This window comes from Ictalurus furcatus, chromosome 9 (genome assembly GCF_023375685.1).
Source record: "Ictalurus furcatus strain D&B chromosome 9, Billie_1.0, whole genome shotgun sequence".
Lineage (NCBI taxonomy): Eukaryota > Metazoa > Chordata > Actinopteri > Siluriformes > Ictaluridae > Ictalurus > Ictalurus furcatus.
In genome coordinates, this window is record NC_071263.1 from 24,816,271 (window position 1) to 24,836,970 (window position 20,700).

At 41.6% G+C, this 20,700-nt stretch overlaps 1 protein-coding gene across 1 annotated transcript in view; it reads left to right on the forward strand.

The window, feature by feature from the left end:
- Positions 1-20,700, forward strand: part of msrab (methionine sulfoxide reductase Ab) — a 38,440-nt gene that overhangs the window by 2,411 nt on the left and 15,329 nt on the right. The window contains exons 2-4 of the mRNA XM_053632972.1: positions 9,776-9,844; positions 10,237-10,356; positions 12,089-12,193. Of these exons, the coding sequence (XP_053488947.1) occupies positions 9,776-9,844; positions 10,237-10,356; positions 12,089-12,193 (294 nt within the window). The remainder of the gene's footprint in view (positions 1-9,775; positions 9,845-10,236; positions 10,357-12,088; positions 12,194-20,700) is intronic.

The window sequence follows — 20,700 nt, forward strand, 5'->3', positions numbered from 1 at the left end:
CATTGGCAAACATGTATAATTACCTTGTTTACTCACAAGTCTGCTTCACATAAAAGTCATAAAAGCTGGTTTCCACAGAGATCACCGAGACTCATTTTCAAAGACGGACTGGCACACGTCACATGCACTACAGTCTGAAAACACTAAGTGGACTGTGTATATTTTACTTTAGAAAAAAGAAAAGAATAAATTTTAATATAGGGTTCATATTTATTCCTAAGGGTTTAACTACTTTGTTATGACGCTATACAGCCTGTTTGGTTAACTATATATGTGGCAGCTTTTTAAAAGCTAACACCTGCTTATGACTAAGTTAGGAAGCTTCTCCATGTGTTGTTCATGATCATCGCTACTGTTTTATTTAAAAGGAACAATTTTTTTTTTTTTTTTTGCATCTTTCCACATTGTTTTAGAGCTGAGCAATGCATTGTGGGATTTTTAGTACCATGGCACTATTAGAGGACCATCTGTGCATTTTGCGCATGAAAGCTCCACCCACGTCGTAAATTCCTGCTCCGTCTGTCAAAGCAGCTCATTGTCACAGCATGGCGGAAGTTTCCGGGCCTCCACCTCCCATGGGTGTGGGGGGGGTGTGGTGGGGTGGCGGGGGGGTGTGGTGTATGTGGCAGGAGCTCTGGGGTCTGATGCAGGCAGTACCTGCTGTTCTTTTTATGGCTAGTTATTACAGTGAGATTCTGGAGAACCCATATGCTTAGTGGGTTTAAAGCTCCAGAACAGTAGTGCAGATTTGTTCGCAGTGGTCAAGGTCTTTAAACAAAGTGCCACATAATATCATCGCATCTGAGGTTGTGCATGCTGACCTGATCCCAAGATTTTAGATTTTGCACCTGCTCTAGTGGCTTGTCATAGCTTAAACCCTCGACTTGGTGTTTCCCAATGTACAATAATGGTGAAGGATGAATATCAGTTTTTATTTGTCTTAATTTTCTTTCTTCAGTATTATGTGCACCAAAACTGCAGTGAAATGAAATCTCAATGTAGCATCATGGAAGGACAAATCCCTGCTGCTTGTCCTGGGCCTCCAGGATAACCCTGGCTATCAGTTTTTTCATTCACAGTTGTCCGGCTGGTGAGATCACCTGTGTGTGTGTTTGTGTGTTTTAACTTCACTCATCCAACAATACTATTTTTATGGTGGCTTAGTGGTTAACTTGTTTGCCTCGCACCTCCGGGGTGCCGTTGAGTTTTCTACCTGTGCTTCAGGGGCTTTCTCCGGGTACTCCGGTTTCCTCCCTCAGTCCAGAGGCTTATTGGCACTTCCAAATTGTCCGTAATGTGTGAATGTGTATACGATTGTGCCCTGCAATGGGTTCCAGGGTGTCCCCTGGAAAAAGCAAAAAGGTCAGTGTGCTGACCATGTCATTCTTACAGACCCTTCTATGTGGTGGTGCTGAGATGCACACCCATATTCAGAGCTTTTATTTATTTATTTATTTATTTTTTTTTTTGAGAATGCTTGGTTGATCCCTAGCTTAGGATATAGCAAAAGGTTTGAGCCATGTTAAAGCTGTGTGATCAAAAATTCTTTCTCTGGCAACCTATCAGAGGAATGCTGGTGGCTGAAAAGAACGTCTCCCCATTACCATATATGCAGAAATGTAATAGAGATTGAACAGGATAGGGCTTCAGTAAGCCTTCAATAAGCAAAAAGTCAAAATCCCATCCCGGATTTCCGGGATCCATCCAGCTTCAAAAACCTTTCAAATGAAAGACCCTAGCAGTGCAGATTAATTCTACACATAGACTATACAACACTGTATATATATGTCACGTTTCTACATTCCAGTGACTCCATTGCCGTCTATTCCTAAGCAAACGGATGCACGGCTGAACAGTCTGACCTGTGAAAGCTCTCTGTACTGCAGGAGCAGTTTGATGCAGAGCATGCTCCGCTGGACATCGATTGTCTCATGGAGCGGCTAGGCGGAATTGCTCACGATGTCTAAGAGCTTGGTCTGCAATCTTCTCTCCATTACTGTCTTCAGAGTCTCAAGGCTGAGCTTTAAAGGTGCACCAGCCTTTCTGACAATCTTATTGAGTCTGTCTGTGTCGTTTGCCTTGATGCTGCTCTAGCAAACAATGGTGTAGACCATAACCGCCGACTAACTGTAGAAATGCTGTAATACCAATTATCAGAAAATGAAGCTGCCTCTGCGCATTTTTGGTGACTCATAATAAAGGTGAGTTGTGGTTTCTACTGCTGTAACCTCCTGGGTATACTTCACAAGCCCTGCTTTGACAACCATGAGTCTAGGTGGTAGTGAGTTGAATGCATGCCAAGCTTCCATGACCGACAAAGACGACAATCCCATGGAATATAGTAACTTACACTGATCAGCTATCACAATAAAACCACCTTCCTAATATTGTGTCGGTCCCCCTTGTGCCGTTAAAACAGCTCTGAGTCGTTGAGGCATGGGCTCCACATGACCTCTGAAGGCGTGCTGTGGAATCTGGCACCAAGACGTTAGCAACAGAATCTTTAAGTCCTGTAAGTTGCGAGGTGAGGCCTCTATGGATCAGATTTGTTTGTCCAGCACATCCGAGAGATGCTCAATCGGATTGAGATCTGGGGAATTTGCAGGCCGAGTCAACACCTTGAACTCTTTGTCATGTTCCTGAACAATTTTTGCAGTGTGTCAGGGTGCATTATCCTGCTGAAAGAGGTCACTGCCATTAGGGAAAACCGTTGCCATGAAGGGGTGTACTTGGTCTGCAGCATGTTTAGGTAGGTTGTACGTGTCAAAGTAACATCCACATGAATGTCTGGACACAAGGTTTCCCTGTAGAGCATTGCCCAGAGCATCACACTTCTGCTGGCTTGCCTTCTTCCCATAATGCACCCTGGTGCCATCTCTTCCCCGGCACGCACACACACCATCCACATGATGTAAAAGAAATCATGATTCATCAGACTAGGCCACCATTTTCCATTGCACCATGGTTCAGTTCTGATGCTCACATGCCCATTGTAGGTGTTTTGGAGGTGGACAGGGGTCAACTTGGGCACTCTGACCGGTCTGCAGCTGCGCAGCCCTATATACCATCGTCCCTCAGCTTCTACAAGAGAAACTCCTCATTGTGCAAGTACCTGGATTCATCAGTATGTGCATCACAAACTTCCTTTCCGACAGAAAGTAGTTTGTAAGAATCGGTTAGAACATTTCTGAACCCGCACTGGAGCACTGTAAAGTTGTTCTCTCACCCCTTTTATATTCGCTCTACTCAAATGACTGTGTTTTCAGTGTTGCATCTGTGAAGTTGCTCAAATTTGCAGATGACATTACTGTGATTGGTCTCATCACCAAGTCAAAGTACCACCAGGAGGTTCAACAACTAGCCTCCTGGTGTAGCCAGAACAACCTTGAGCTCAACGCTCCTAAAACCACAAAGATGCACAAGACACGGGATCTCAGAAGGGACACGCATACGTCATCCATCAACAAGAAAGCTCGGCAAAGGATGAATTTCTTACGGCACTTGGCAAATTTCCATCTACCCCAGGCTATACTGGTGCAGTTCTATGCTACAACTATAGAAAGCATCCTTACCTCTGCCATCATTATCTGCTTTGCTGCAGCCGCCTTCAGAGAACAGCAGAAGCTGCAACACACTACTGCAGTCTGTCACTTGAAGACCTGTACATCGCCAGGACAAAGAGGCGAGCAGGAAAAATCATCAGTGATACGTCCCACGCTGCTAATTACCTATTTCAAAAACTACCATCAGGAAAACGATTCCGCTCCCTGATAACAAAAACTACTCGCCATCGAGACACCTTCTTTCCACTTGCAATTTCTGTTATTAACCAGGTTGTCAAGGCAGCACTCAATACTCACTACAATGCGGACCTGCCAGTAACAAGCAATCTTGCACTAAATGTCAGTTTCTTTGCTGTTTTAAATGAAGAAATGGAGGCACAGGTTTGAGTGTCAGTCTGGGAAAATCTATCAGTCGCCATAAAAGATCGCGTTTTGGCCAAAATTTGGTTTGTCTGCATATTGCATACTTTGACCCCTTAACTCTACGAAACCGAACACATATTTCCATATTGTTTTGGGGAAATGTTTTTATTTATTTATTTATTTATTTATTTTTCTAAAGATCATGTATAAGGAGGCAGTTTCACAAACACCGCAGTAAAAGCAGTCAGTCTGCCTAAAGATGTCTAAAATGTTGCTAGCTAAGTGTGATATCTTCACACAGTGAATGTCAAAGTTTCATCAAGTTGTTAGATAGCTGTGTGCCATAATGAAACAGATACAAGCTTAATCAGTTAATCAGATAAAGGCTGTCCGAACGGTTAATAGAACTATATATAGTACAACATGTACCATGTGAAGGATTTTTCAGGCCGCCAGACATAAATTCTAGCAAAAGACTCCAGATGTTTTGCTATTCTCAACACGCACTTACATTTATAATTTAACCTAGACTGTATCACTGTTGCTAGTCCTATAAGATTTTAGCTTGCACCTGTATATAAGAAAGGCTCTGCGTCTGATGGTGGAGTTATTAAAAATTGTCTCTGTGTCATACTATAGTGAAGCAACACAATATAAGGCCACATCCTTTCTGTGTTCTTCGTTCGTGAAGCTGTGTGTGTTATGCGGATGGGTGAGTGTACGTCTCAGGCCCATCAGAATTCTGCTGCAGTTCCTCCAGACCTGCATGCCTCCATCTTGCCAGCAGTAGCTGAGGATGTTTGTGTTGGCGGGGTGGGGTGATTGGAGAGGGAGGGGGCGCTCTCCATGGCAACCGGAAAGGGTTGCCTGGATACGGGTGTGAACAGAACATGTGGTGTGTGGACTGAAAAGGCTTGCTTCATGGTGAAGTAGATGTGAGTAACTGCAGCGTCCTGGGCTGCTGTATGTGAGCATGTAGATCACTGCTTGTCCGTCTTGTGTGGGGGCACAAAATTTAGGAAAAATGGCATCAGTTAATCAGAAGAAAATTTAGTTCAGGCTTACAGAAGTGTCTTGTTGTAGTCGCCGGCTGGCTGCTGTTTGTTCCTTGTTTTCATCATAACACTCGACGGTGGACTAAAAAAAATTAAAGCCAATCATCATAGACGTGTCAAGAGCCCACGTTTTATAAGCCTATCAAATCCTGGTGGATAAAATCAAGTGTTTGAATTTGCATTTGAGCCAACATTTAGCATGTGAAGGTATGATGAATCTCAGGAAGCTCAGGGCTGATGTAGCCATATAGACACATTCTGTAATCATCTAGACCAGCACTTGAATGAAGGTGGCCAGTTTTGCACAGTACATCATTTTATCAAGTGCACTATGTAGGCATGCAAATTATTTAGACCAAACCTGTGGTGCAAATTTTGGGAAGAAGATTTTCACTAAATGTAAGTTATTGGAAACAGTTATATGTGCTATTTCTGTGATGAATGCTGAATCTGTAACGTTGTTGAATTTAATTGGGATTGGCTTGTGTGTGTTGTTGGCTGTTGGTTGCAGATTTTAAGGATGCCAACCAATCAGAGCGCTGCCATATGCTCAGCTTATAGTTGTAGTCAGCAGTGTGTTATGTACATTGACAATATAACATTGAAGCGGTTAAAAGCGGTGGGCGAGAGGCAAAAAAGCAGTCCAAGTATATGTGGACTCGCTAGTTGTTGGTTGAGCCTGGTTAATATTCTGAGTGAAGATTGAGGGGTTTGTTGTACTCTTCTCCTACCCCATGATTGCTACAGTTTCTCTTTTGAGATTTGGTGGTTCTGTTTACCCAAATTCACAAGTTCCTCACCAATATCACTATCCTCAGCTATTTTAATCCATCTCTTCCCAAAACCCAGCAGTGCCAGAATGTTCCGGAAGATTCCAACGGACACACGGCGCTGTGCAGGATCTGGACAATGTGAACGTAGCCAGATTTCCACCTGCGATAGCAACCTAGCCAATCAGAGCGCAGCCATATGCCCACCTTATAGCGCTGTTAGTCCGCAGTTTGTTGGCATTTCTCACTGACTGTAGATTGACAGCATGGCATGTGTTCAACACCAACGTGGTGGACGCCAGGCGAAAAGATAGCCATGTGTAATGGTAGTCCAACAGAATGTATTGTCCTCTGTATTTTAATGACCATTCTGTCTTCGTAAGTCCTTGGTAGGTGGTAAAAAAAAAAAGGTGGAGTCCTTTTTGAGTCCCTAAAATTAGTACATATTGTCTGAGGAAAATTACTCCAATCCCGATTTGTTCCAGCGTAGTTTCCTCTCCGAAATAAAAAAATATAACGTGGGTCGATTTCATCTGTTGTTTTCTGAAGTTTGTCCGGAAAAAAGAGAACTCCCATTTTCAAATTGCGCCGTCCCTTCTTGCAGTATTCTTTTGTCAGGCTCTCCCACCCTGTCCCTGTTTTCTTTCTCTCTTTCTCTCTGGGCATTGGCAGTGTTTGGTGGGGAGGTGTTGTGGTCTGGGTAAAGGCGTTGGCACCGACTCTAAGCTCATGGTGAAAGGAGACCGAATGGCTTCGCCTGGACTGCCGCCAAAACTCCATGAGAGGAAAACAAAACCCAGTATGGAAGACAACGTGTGTGTAGAGAGAGAGAGAGCGCACGCGAGAGAGAAGGAGAGGGGCATTATGGGAATGTGAAGGGAGGAGGAGGTTTAGTGAGAAATGTTTGTATGAGAGCGAGCGAGAATGCTTGCGAGATAAATAAAGCGTAAGACAAAAGGCATTATGGGAAAGCAAAGGAATTGTAACGAGGTTCAATCTGCTGAAATTCAAATTCTGGTATTAGATGCTATTTTTATTTATTTACATGAATTTAAACGTGATGCATAAACATTTTGAGGACGAGATTTAGATTACTGGTTGTCGGTATGTCAGTAATAAAATGGGAGCTGCCACAAAAAACCTTGTCTGTCCTTGATAAATTAAAAGTATTAAATATTTTATTTTGAATAGAGTGGAAGTATGAAATAGCGTTACTGGTACCACCAAAAAGGAAATTTATTATTATTTTCCAATTACAAGTCCCGAAGTGTTTTGTTCCTCTTATACCACTTCAATCTGGCAATTTGCAATTACAGTTTTTGTATTTGTGAATGATGCATCATATATTTGAACCATTTAGAGTTAGATTTTATGTTGTGGGACATCTGCGAAACAAGTTTCTGTCTTCAGCCATTACGTTTACATGGAAAACAATAATCCGATATTAACTCTGATTAAGAAACTAGCATGTAAACAGCGATTATTGGTGACCTTAATCCGACTAAAGTCATACTCGAAGTAAACGCAAATGGAATTAAGACGTGTTGAGTATTCCTGTTTTAGTCGCATTATTGAAGTATATTACAGACATGTACACACCTTAATCACACTATTAACGTCGTATGGGAGTTTTCACCACATTTTGCGACAGGACACGTACACACACAACAGTGCTCAACCATTTTACTGCAAACAAGAGAGCACGGCTGCGTCCGAAACCGTGTACTTACCTGCTACAGTATATAGTAGGTGAAATACATGTATCTCGGCTACTATTTAGACGGTAAGTACGCGGTTTGGGACGCAGCCCACGGCTTCAAGCAGTCGTCTGTTAGCACGTACAGCACGACAAATAATTAACTGCACTTGAAGCGTTCGTAAAATTAAAAATGAAACACCCAAAACTGTATACGGTACCATAACGAAGACCAACTGTATGTCGATACGTGAAATTCTGGAGGGACGTCAGACGGCGTGGCGCGTTGACGTAATGACGTGTGCCGTTAATCGCTCTATGTTCTATAACATGTAAAACGGGAACATGAAAGGAATATTCTAAAAGCGACTCATGTAAGCACCTTAATCAAAATATTGTCTTATTCAGAATAAGGTCAATAATTAGATTACTGCTGTCCATGTAAACGTAGTCAGTGTTATCACTATAAACAGCCGTTCCCTCACCAGCCTCTCTTTCTTACTCTATCTCTTTAAATTACTAAGACAAAAACAGCTTGTCGTGTTGCAGAGAAACCAAAATATTTTGACAATTTTGCCAATTTCGTAAGCTAAGCTACGTTTTTGTTAGGTAACATACGATAAGATAAAAACTTTATTTATTCCACACTGGCAAAATCCCCTTATTACAGCAGCTCAATTACACACAACAGATAAGAAAATACACGTTCAATAGGAATAGAATAGCAAGATGTCTTCAAAAATATAAGGCATGTTGATAAATCATGGCAAGTGGCATGTTTTAAAGAAATGTTCGTTAATTTAGGGCAAATAAATCCAGACAGACTTTTAACTGTAATTTATCACAGATTCATCAGTTTGTTTTCAATTATTATAGTTAGTGACAACATGATAGCAGTGATATTGTCCATGTCATGCAGCTCTAGTGTGTGATATAGTCTGGTGTTGAATGTGTGTGTATTCCGCTTGCGAATAGAGATATGCTCCGTTTCGATCCGTATTGCTTGAGAAAGGGCTTTTTGGACACTAGGGAGTGGACACTTGTGTGTGTGTGTGTGTGTGGGTGAGTGTGTGGGTGAAGGGGGGGTTTATCCATGTGTTCATAGTATTGTGGAATGTGTAAGCCAGTAAGCAGACTGTAGCTTTAGGCTGCAAATCACTTCAGTCTCCTTTGCCTTAATCCGTGCCACATCTGTGCCATTTTTCTTGTAGTTCCAGCATGGCACAGTTGGCAAAGACAACCCAACTACCCTGTAAATATTTTGTTTAAACCTCCGAATTTCTAAGTGCACTTATGTTCACTCTGTAGGGAAGTCAGGTTCTGGCTTTCATAGTTGGATGCCTCTTTGGGGGTGGGGGTGGGGGTTGTTGCAGTGAATGTAATGAATGAAGTTACTCTAAAATTGGAACTGTAGCCTGTGTGTGTATTTTTTATTGTAATCTGTTAAGTGTCTCTCAGTGTGGAGGCCCAAGCTTTGATCCTGCTTAGCTTGACCAGACTGAGCAAATCTGCACTAATCCTCCCAGTGCTATCCCTTACACACACACACACACACACACACACACACACACACACACACACACACACACACACACACACACACACACACACACCCCAAAAAAAAAAAAGCAAAAAAAAAAACCGGTTGACCAACTTCCTCTGTCGATACTTGTTCTTCTTAAGACCCGGCCCACATTTGTACTGCTTTAAGAGCCGAGCTGTTACACAGTCAGGCAAGTGACTTTGGTAATCAGTTGTGTAAATATAATAACCACTTGTGGTGCAGCAGGTAGCTACAGGGTCCCTGATTCGATCCTGATTTCGGGTTAATGTCTATGTGGAGTTGTCCACGTTCTCTCTGTATCCATGGAGTCTCCTCCAGTTTCTCTGGTTTCCTCTCACCTCCCAAACAACATGCCAGTCAAGTGGATGAGTGTGTGAATGGGTTTATATGTGATGCCCTGCAACAGACTGGCGTCTCATGCAGGATGTATTCCCATCTCGTGCTCGGTATTCCCGGGGTTAGGCTCCAAATCCACTGCAACCTGGACCAGGATGAAGTGCTTGCTGGAGATGGGAAAGTCTCGTTTTTGTTTGCGCTTAAGTCCAATACTGTAATTGTTAAACAATGAACTTCGATGATCTTAGAATACCTTATACTGTCAAAGTCTAAACCGAGTTTCTCCAGTGTTGTCATGGTAATGAAATGACACCATGCACAAGCTGCTGATGTCGCTGGTTATTGGTTTCGGATCAGCAGTATTTTGGGGTGTTGGAACCAAACCGAACTCGATGCTCCTTAACATCTCTCTATCTGTATCTCTCTAGAGAAGCATGCAGTCACAGGGAAGCCCACAGTCGAGCCATTTCCTGACGGGACAGAGATGATCATGTTTGGTGTGTTGCAACATCACACTACGACACACTGCACATAATCCATGTTGAAACTTGCCTATAATACAAAAAGACACTTTCGCTTCCTTGGCACTAGATTATTGCATATATATCCAGTTCATAGTTAACATTTATGCTCTTTTATTTATTGATTGGTGTATATTAACTAGAATTCATGTCCAAAGTTTTAATTCTACGGAATAAATATATAAATATAGACTATGAATTAAGTAATCGTATGAATATGTGCTCAACTCTAAATAAATTAGTTGATTGTCTATTGTTATTCAGTAATTCATTAAAACTCTTATGTATTATAAAATACAGTGGAGGGGAAATAAGTTTTGGACGCGTCAACATTTTGTTCAGTAAATATATTTCCTATATGCTCACAGGTATGGGCTGTTTTTGGGGTGCAGAGAGACGCTTCTGGACTCTTCCTGGTGTGTTCTCTACTCAAGTGGGATATGCAGGTGGATTCACCCCCAACCCAACCTACAAGGAGGTGTGTTCAGGTAAGATGACCACAACCACTTAACACACACACACACACACACACACACACCCCTACATACAGTGCCTAGCGAAAGTTTTCAGCCCCCCGTCCCTTGGTGTTTTTCCTGTTTTATTGCAATACAACCTGGAATCAAAATTTATTTTTATTTGCATTTTATGTAACAAAATAGCCCAAGTTGTTGAAGTGGATTGGGAAAAAAATACCTTGTTTTTTAAAAAAATAAAAATAAATAAATAAATTGTGAGTGCATATATATATATACACCCCCTTTGCTATGAAACCCCTAAATAAGATCTGGTCTAACCAATTATTATCAGAAGTCACATAATTATTAGTTGATTAAGGTCCACCTGTGTGCAGTCAAAGTGTCACATAATCTGTCACATTGATGTCAGTATAAATACACCTATTCTGAAAGGCCCCTGAGTCTGCAACACCACTAAACAAGCAACATGAAGAACAATGAGCTCTCCAAACAGGTCAGACACAAAGTTGTAAAGAATTATAGATCAAGGCAGGATTCTTAAAAAATAAAATAAAATATCCCGGACTTTGAACATCCCATGGTGCACCATTAAATCCATTATAGCAAAATGGGAAGAATATGGCAGCACTACAAACCTGACAAGAGAAAACCGCCCACCAAAACTCACAGAACAGACAAAGAGGGCATTAATCAGAGATTCAACAAAGACACCAAAGATAACACTGTAGGAGCTGCAAAGATCTACCACGGAGATATTTGTCCCTAGGACCATTTTAAGCCGTAGACTCCACAGAGTGGGGCTTTATGGAAGAGTGGCCAAAAAAAAGCCATTGCTTAAACAAAAAAATAACAAAAACACGTTTGGAATTTGCCGAACAGCATGTACAGACTCCGCAAACACATGGAAGAAGGTTCTCTGGTCAGATGAGATTAAAATGTAACTTTTTGGCACTCATGGTGAACGCTATGTGTGGTGCAAACCCAACATTTCAAGAACACCATTCCCACAGTGAAGCATGGTGGTGGCAGCATCATGCTGTGGGGATGCTTTTTATCGGCAAGGACTGGAACACTGGTTAGGATTGAAGGAAAGATGGATGGCACGAAATACAGAGGAAAATCTGTTCCAGTCTTCCAGAGATTTGACAAATACTTAATGAATGCACGCTCACGATTTCTTTTTTTTTTTCTCTTTTTTTTCTTGTTTGTTTTTGCCTTAATTATTGTTTGTGTCACAATAAAAAGTATTTTGCACCTCAAAGAGGCAGGCATGTTGTGTAAATCAAATGGTACAAACCCCCCGAAAATCCATTTTAATTCCAGGTTGTACTGCATGAAAACAGGAAAAACACCAAGGGGGGAGTGAATACTTTCGCAACTCACTGTACATGCAGGCTGAGAAACCGGGGTGCGAGACATATGAGATGCTTATTCATGGCATTTTCTCTGTCTTTGTCCTTGTCTCTCTCATATAATCCTAGCAGCTTTCTGCAGTGAACCCCCCACTTTTTCCATTCTACCCCATGACCTAGTTGCAGGCAGATACTGTGTGTGTGTGTGTGTGTGTGTGTGTGTGTGTGTGTGTGTGTGTGTGTGTGTGTGTGTGAGCGAGACACTGCATGCTTTTGCAGTGTGTCATCACATACGCTATAGATGTTGTAGATCGGTATTAGGATGAAAAATGTTTCATCCTAAAAATGAATACGGAAGACGTGAGAAAAGTCATATATGACCCGGTCTACAGGTCGAACGGGTCACACAGAGGTGGTGCGTGTGGTCTACCCTCCTAAAGATGTGAGCCTGGAGAAACTGCTGAAGGTGTTCTGGGAGAGCCATGACCCCACTCAAGGTAATACACACACACACACACGTGTACTCACCTAAACATGTCCCCTGGATAGAACGTGTACGCACATGTGTCTCATGAGAGAGGTATGTGTGCTTTGGGAAGGGTCTCAGGAGGTAGAAGCAGACAACAGATTGTGTTTATGTGTCTGAGTTTGGAGATATGAAATACACTATGGGTATGCATTATCATGGGTATTCATGCCCACTGGGTGCATTTAGCATCTTCCATCTGCAGCGAGTGTGTGTGTGTGTTAACGCATCTTGCAGCTGAGACCCAATAAGAGATGAAGAACGATAAGCAAAGAAGCCCTCAAAAACTGCCACTTTCAAACGAAAACGCTCTGCATCACAAAAGTCATAAAATCGAATCTGTGTTTTTCAGGTCTTCATCTACAGCATCAAAACCATACACACACTCGTACACATAATATCACGTACCCACATACTCTCTTCCACCTTCTTTCTTTGACACCCATGACTTTCACTCCATCACTCCTGCTCGTTCCTTGTTTGCTTTGTTGTTGTTGTTGTCATTGTCATGTGACAGGAGGAATATAGCATTCTGTTAGTCATCACCCAGAAACACACGGAGACAGGATATCGAGAAAGGAGAGAGGATAAATGAAAACGGAAAAAGGTTCAGCAGAGGTGCCAATATAAACGGTTTAGCATGTCGCATTTAAGATTTTTGACCACTTGCTACAGGGATACACTGAAAACATTTCTGCTTTTTAAAATAAAGCATCAGTCAGATTAAGGCAGCCATTTTGTGAGGCAGAAATTAAATTATATATTTAAATTAAAATATAGCAAATATTCGTCTAGTGACATGTCTTTTGTGGTAAAAACATGTTTTTGCTATGTTTATGTTAACACGTCTGGGTTCAGTGAAACGTTAGTAAAATACCAGTGAGTCTCCCTTGCAGGAGCTTCTGTGAAATCTCGGCCAAGTTTAGTTCCTTGGCTGAAGTTCCAAGATAAATTGTATTACTCACAGTCAATGTTCGGTCTAACACAAGGTTCACAGACTCCTACCCACCTTTTAAAGACCAACGCTTATCAAACAAGTGATTTCCAAAGCTTATTGTATACCAAAGATTGTTTGGCGTGTCAAAAAAACGTCACAGGAGTGCATTTTGTTTGTGCTTCTGTCGGAACGCCATGCTGCTCGCGGCAACGGTAAGGAAAAGCTCGAAGTGTGAAATTGCAAGTGCAGCTGGTTTAAAAAACTACATTCTTGTTAATATCATATTCCCCCAGCAAAGCAGAGGCAATGTGAAATAACAAATTCAATCTCGACCTCCTCGGCCAAGTAATGAAATGTCTTATGTGGTGTTTTTCACAGTCACGGTGCAATCGAAACACAAACTAGGATCAGTGTAGTTCTCAGTCAGGAGATTTCTGGATGTTCCAGACCCTCAGGACAAAACCTTATAACTTTCTGTCTCGATCTCACACTTTATCTCACGCCTTCTCTGTATTAATCTCGCTGTGCTGCTGCGTCACCTCTCCACTTCTCTGCTGTCGAACCCATCACACGTCGGGTCCCAGTTTGGCCGAGGCGATAAAAGTACCCAAATTATTTGCTCAAGTAAAAGTTCAGTTTCTCATTTCATTAAAGCTTCTGGTAAAAGTTCAAGTACAACTTGAAAATTCTTCACTGAAGTTAAAGTAGAAGAGTGTAAACTCTTAAAGTTGCTTCAAGTGTGAAAGTACATCTACAAAAAAAGGTTCACAAAAGAGAAAAACATCTGCCTCTATCTCATTAGGTCTCATTCTTGGTGACACGTCTGTTAAAATGTAGATATGTTAGGAAGTAAATGGACTCCTTGAATATCTGAGGCTAAAAAAGGCGCACCTGACTTTACAAATGAAAGTAATTGAAGCTTAATGAGTAGAAAGTGGTTTTTGCAGTAAGTAAAAATATTCAGTGAAAAGAAAAATTCAAGTGAAGTGAATCTGTACCGGTTTTTACCGGACTGACAGTCTGTTCCTTCCCACCTCTGCTATTTGGAAAAAATAAAGTATTTAAAAAAAAAATAACCCAAGGGCACGGTGGTTTAGTGGTTAGCACGTTTGCCTTTATCTCTTGGTTTGGGGGTTCGAATCCCACCAGCACTGCATGTTCTCCCAGTGCTTCAGGGGTTTTCTCAAGGTACTCCGGTTTCCTCCGCCAGTCCAAAGACCTGCATTGTAGGCTGATTGGGATTTCCAAATCGTCCATAGTGTGTGAATGTGTGCAGTTGTGCCCTGTGATGGGCTGGCCCTCCATCCAGTGTGTGCCCTGCCTCGTACCCAGAGTTCCCTCGGATAGGCTCCGGGCTCCCCTGCGACCCTGTGTAGGATTAGAGGTACAGAAAATGGATTGATGGTTGGATTGCAGATGAACAGAAGACTTGAAACGTGCCGTTTTCAAGCTGCAGAGTCGAAAAGCTTTCCACTAAGCCACTATCACTTGCCCGAGTCATAAATCTCAGTGTCTGCACACTGTTACAAGCTTATTAGTCTCCAGAGATCTGTCCATTGTGTATTCCCACTGAAATTATTATGTACAATAATATTCCACTATAATCTCCAGTTTCAGTTAACCACTTGCCAGGGCTCAAGTATTTTAATCGCATTGTATCAAATATCACACACTAGCACCTACAGTGGTGCTTGAAATTTTGCGAACCCTTTAGAATTTTCTATATTTCTGCATATGACCTAAAATTTTCACAAATGTCCTAAAAGTAGATAAAGAGATCCTAATTAAACAAATGGGGGAAAAAAATACTATACTTCGTCGTTTATTTATTGACGAAAATGATCCAATATTACATATCTGTGAGGGGGGAAAAGTATGTGAACGTTTGCTTTTTTCAAATTTTTTATCTGGTGCGAGTCCCTTGTACAGCAATAACTGCTACTAAAAGTTTCAGGTAACTGTTGATCAGTCCTGCACATCGGCTTGGAGGAATTTCAGCCCGTTCCTCAGTACAGAACAGCTTCAACTCTGGGATGTTGGTGGGTTTCCTCACATGAGCTGCTTGCTTCAGGTCCTTCCAAACATTTCCATTGGTTTAAGCTCAGGACTTTGAATTGGCCATTCCAAAACGTTAACTTTATTCTTTAACTATTATTTGGTAGAACGACTTGTATGCTTAGGGTCGTTGTCTTTCTGCATGCCACACTTTCTCTTCAGATTCAGTTCACGAACAGATGTCCTGACATTAGGTAAAGACATGGGATGTGAAAGACAGGGTTACTGGTTACATGTCATGCTGGCTTCTTTTCTGTGACCTTTGACCTGTGAATTTGCAATCCTCTGTCTTGTGAGCCAACCGAAAACAAGAAGGCAGGACTGTGGTCTCTTTGGTTGGAAAGAAAAAGACAAAGTAGCCATCACATCAGACTTTGTCCTTGCTGTTTTCTTACTTTTGATTCAAACAAGCCGTGTCAGTTCCACGTCAGTTCTCTAGTCAGTTCTTTATTTTGGGTGTGAAGGAAATGGGTACCAACAGAGTGGAGGGAACAAAACTGCAACAGTGGCGAGGACCATCAGCCTTTGAACCTTTTGAATCTTACACATGGGACCCAGTGTTAGCAGTTCAGCACAGAGTGGCTGCAGATATTTCCCTGGCTAGAACTCAGCAAAGACTTAATGTAAGTTCTGCAAGGGCATTAAAACATGCTAGGCAGTTCTAAACATGACGCAGTACTATAGCACAGCATAATATCTACTCAAGTCGCAGGCACTTGGCGTTCTTTGATTAGATAAAACCACCCACGCTTATTAATTATTCATTATCCCGGCATATCCTAGGGGGGAAATATAGCCTGCAGAAAGTTGCTTGAAGTTCTGCTCCTGGAGGTGTGCTTCTGCGCTGTTTGAAAATCAGAGCCTGCAGAAAATTCTGCCTAATCAGGCTTCTGAGATGTGACTCATTAGAAGAGATGTATTTCCTGGCTCTGAAGGTCATCCAGGTCATTAAATATCTGCTAATATTGATGTAGGTTGTAGTGAAGATGTTTCACTGGTAATCTGAGCGCCTTCATTAGAAACTGACCAAGAGCCTCATAGGTGCTGTTTTGTGATTGGCCGATTTTAGTGCAGGGATGTGGAAACATCTCTGTAGGCTGCTTCGCCATGCATGCATAACTCAAGCTTCATCTGTCTGCATACACTCGCATCATTGCGCTAGAACGTGTGTGTGTGTGTGTGTTCCTCTTACATGTGATGCATTAGTCACTACATTGCATTTAACCTGTTTTGAAATGGGAAAGGCTCACGGGGGTGTGTGTGTGTGTGTGTGTGTATCTCTACTGTGTCTACGCATGCACGAGTCTGTTAGTATGTGTATGTATGAGTGTGTTTCTTCTCTTTCCCTTACGAGACCCGAGTATTCAGCCGCTGTCTCCCAGTTCAAAGGGTTCTGCTCTCAGCGGCGTGACTTGCGAAGCAGCCAATCATGGCTCGGATAGCAACATTGCCAGCCAATCATACGCTCCCAGCGCAGTCTCCTTCGTAACCCCAATCTCATACCCAGCAACACTTGCTCTGGCAGTGGCTCTAGGCCATGCATGACACAGGCACACATGTAGCTGCCATATGTTTTGGACATGCATGGACTCTCATGTCATGGACTGTGGCGATATGACAAATAGTACAGGAAACTAAAAGACTTTTTGGGGAGAGAGAGAGAAGGTGTAGCATTTTTGTTGCCCATAGCAAAATATGGATAAGTGCAAAACTGCACACACAAGCAACACACACTCGCATGACTGCTTCAGCAGATTATTACTTATCTACTTAGAAGGGAACTACCCCCAGCCCCCCGCTCCCACTGGACCCCAAAAGTCTGGCACTTGGTCGGACTAAGATAAGAACATCTTATCGTTCTCCTCTCTTCTTGTCTCTCCCCCTCTCATCCCGTTTTTCTTCGCTCTCCTCACTACCCCTCCCCAGCCACTGCCACAGCAGTTCTGTCGTTCCAGGATTGTCCGATCCCCGAGGCGGCCTGCTCATCCCCGCACTCCCCTTTTATCACTTAGTCACTCTGTGCATCTCTTCTTCCCTCCCCCTCTCCGTCGTTCTTTCAGCTTCAGTCAAAAAAAGACACCGTGATGGGCTCCTTCTTGCTTCTGTGCTCTGTTTTTTCCTTCTCCAATACTAAGCTTTCTTTGCATCTCTTCTTTTTAGGTCATATGAGAGAGTGTGAGAGAGAGAGAGAGAGAGAGGGGGCTTGAGTGTTGGTTCGGATTGTGGAGAAGAAAATGAGTGCATGGTGTGCTTATTTATCTCTGAATCCAACTGCTGATCTGGAGACAGCTATGTTCAGCAAAAATGTGATACTGATAATCATAAACTGCTGAGCTGTTGTCAGATTTGTATGTTCCAATCACACACACACACACACACACACACACACACACACACACACACACACACACACACAGGCGCTGCTGCTGATCTGGAGGCAGCTTAATCAGGTTTAAGCAGGTTTAATTTCAAAGCAAACAACTACTGACCTGGAATCAGTGTATATCAGAGCTCCATAACTGCTGATCTGAAGTCAGATTTATTCATTAAAAAGGAAATATCACTAATTTCTACCTGCTGATCTGGAGTCAGCCGTGTTCATAAGAGCTTTAATATGAAAGCATTATAATAACTGGCTTGGAAACGTGCTTGTTTATAGGGCTCCATAACTGCTGATCTGGAGTCAGTTGTACTTGATGAAGCTTTAATCCTTTAACGTCTTGTCTCTGAAGATAATAGGAAAAGTGTATACTGAAGAGTCATTTCAGTAATGATGACTTTAAGTATGCACACATCCTAGTTTATTTAAAGGGTTAAACATAAAGTTCACCTGAAATCATAATTGGGTGTTTCAAATTAGGTGTTAGGCCCTGTGTGCACTGAGTTTGCATGTTCTCCCTGTGCTTCGGGGGTTTCCTCGTTGTACTCCGATTTCCTCCCCTGGTCCAAAGACATGCGTTGTAGGCTGATTGGCATTTGCGGATTGTCCGCAGTGTGTGAATGTGTGTGCGATTGTGCCCTGTGAAGGGTTGGCACCCCATTTGGTAAGCTCCAGGCTCCTCTGCGACCCTGTGTAGGATAAGCTGTACAGAAGATGGATGGATGGATGGATGTCTGTTAAGGGATGGGAGTGTCTTAAAAATGGCACGTATACTAGTCACAACACAAGTTGCACTTGATCGTTAGTGGGTCACATGACCATAACGTGTGTAGGCTTTTATCTGTGCTCAATAGAAGCTAAAAACCTACCTGAACTCCCCCAGAATCATCACTTCTCCAACTCGTCTTTTTAAACGTCTTCTATATTTTATTGTTCTGTGTTTCGAACTCAAACAATACTTGTTTTTGTTCCTTGCTACAATCCCCGTTTCCAAGAAGATACAACAGGATCTGCACCAGCATGACGGATTCGGACGGGATTAAACTCCCAGCGATTCAAATAGCCAGTATCGCTTCCATTACTCCACGTCCCCACGTAAAACATGAGACCCCATGAGTCCAATCCGAACAGAGCTTTACTCTCAGTCAAACTGTGAATATTATTAGAGCCCCCTGATCTGATGTGAGCTTTGTTTAATATAGCATTCATATCAAATGAATAATTACTACTGACCAGCCGCATTCAGTACTGTGCGTATTGATATCAGCATCGGATATTACCGTCCTGCAATCTGCAGTTACAGTTATAGGTTTTCAGTGACCTTAAAATCAGCGAGGTCTGATTATGTGTTAGTTTAGGACAGCATTTCTCTTCTTTATAAATGCATTAGCTTATTCTAATTGTGATATTCTTTCAAAAGGGTATGTGTGTGTATGTGTGTATATGTGTGTGTGTGTGTGTGTGTGTGTGTGTGTGTGTGTGTGTATATATATATATATAATATGCCTATTATGTGAAATGTCTTCCAAAGAAGACTTAAAGACTCACAGCAGTGATGCATTGATGTTGCAATATGTCTTGCAAAATATGAAAACAAACGTTGTAGCGTGTTTAATTAGTCCTTTTTTCTTAATCGCAACAGTGCCGTGGCTTATCAGAACACCCACAAAAATAATTAAAATGTGCTATTTTAGGAGCTCATTTGCATGTTAGAGACGCCTGCAATATTAGTACAGCAAAGGCTGATCTTGATCCTAAATCATTAACAGATGTATGTTGAAATACATATTGCAGTTTATTTTGGGTCACAATTTAACCTTTAACCATGTCATATTAAGTGTATGACAGTGTGTTATTAATATATTGCCTGCAATGTGCAGTCTAAGCATGTGGCAGTATAATCCCGACGTTATATCATGCATTTATAATGCATGCAGCTATAGTCCGTGGCTTAATGTTTCAGGTTGGGTTTTTTTTAAGGATATGTGCCATGATTTTGGAGCAGCTTAGCCAAGATCGGAATCAGTTTTAATTTTAAATCTCTAAATCTCGCTGGTTTTTATCTGGAAGTCGGTTTTCATTTCAGTGCACTGAGTTCGGGTGCAGCATCCTGTCTATCAGCGCAACCCCCCATCGAGTAAGACAACAAAAAAGGGACGCCCTGTTTCTAAAATAAGAACCCCCACCTTCAATTTGGCAGGGTGCAGCTTGCAGTCGGCACGTGCCTCAGGAGGGGTGACCCTCGACCTTCGTCCCTCCCCCTACAGCGGGGCTGGAGAAGGCGGAGTTATTACGGCGCGTCAATCACTCAAGCTCAGAGAGGCAGTCAGAGCTAATTTATGGAGATTGGATATGGAGAAAGAGAGCGTGTGTTTAAGTGGCAAAGTAATGCATTCAATCAAGGAGCGAGACAAAGAGAGAGAGGGCGGAAGTGATGAAGTAATAGAGCAACCCTTTCAGCCAAAGATGGAGGAAGTCCGAGGGAATGAGGGTGGAGGAGGAAGGAAGGGTGCTGTGGTAGCTGAATCAACAACTATACGTGCGTTTTAGGAACTGTATGAGAAATGTATGAAAGTTGCTGTTAGTTCTGTGTTTCTCACACTGAAGGTCATGAGGTGACTAGAGAGACAGATATAATTATTACTAATGCAATTAAATATCATGGATTACTATATATATGTTTATACACTAGAAATGGCACCAATCCAGTAAGGAGGATCAGTATCAGGCCGATATGATCCAATCCTGTAACAAATGGAATAGGATTTGGAAAAGATTTTTTTAAAATACTTTATAATATAATATATATTATACATAATATACTGAATAAATATAATATAATAAGTAATAAATAATAAGTGTAATATGTATTTTTTATTTATATATATATATATATATATATATATATATATATATATATATATATATATATATATATATATAATGTATATAAAAATACATATTATACTTATTATTAATAAGTTTGTGTGTATATATACATATGTGTGTGTATATATATATATATATATATATATATATATATATATATATATATATATATATATATATATAAACATAATAATAAAGTATAGATTATATTTATACG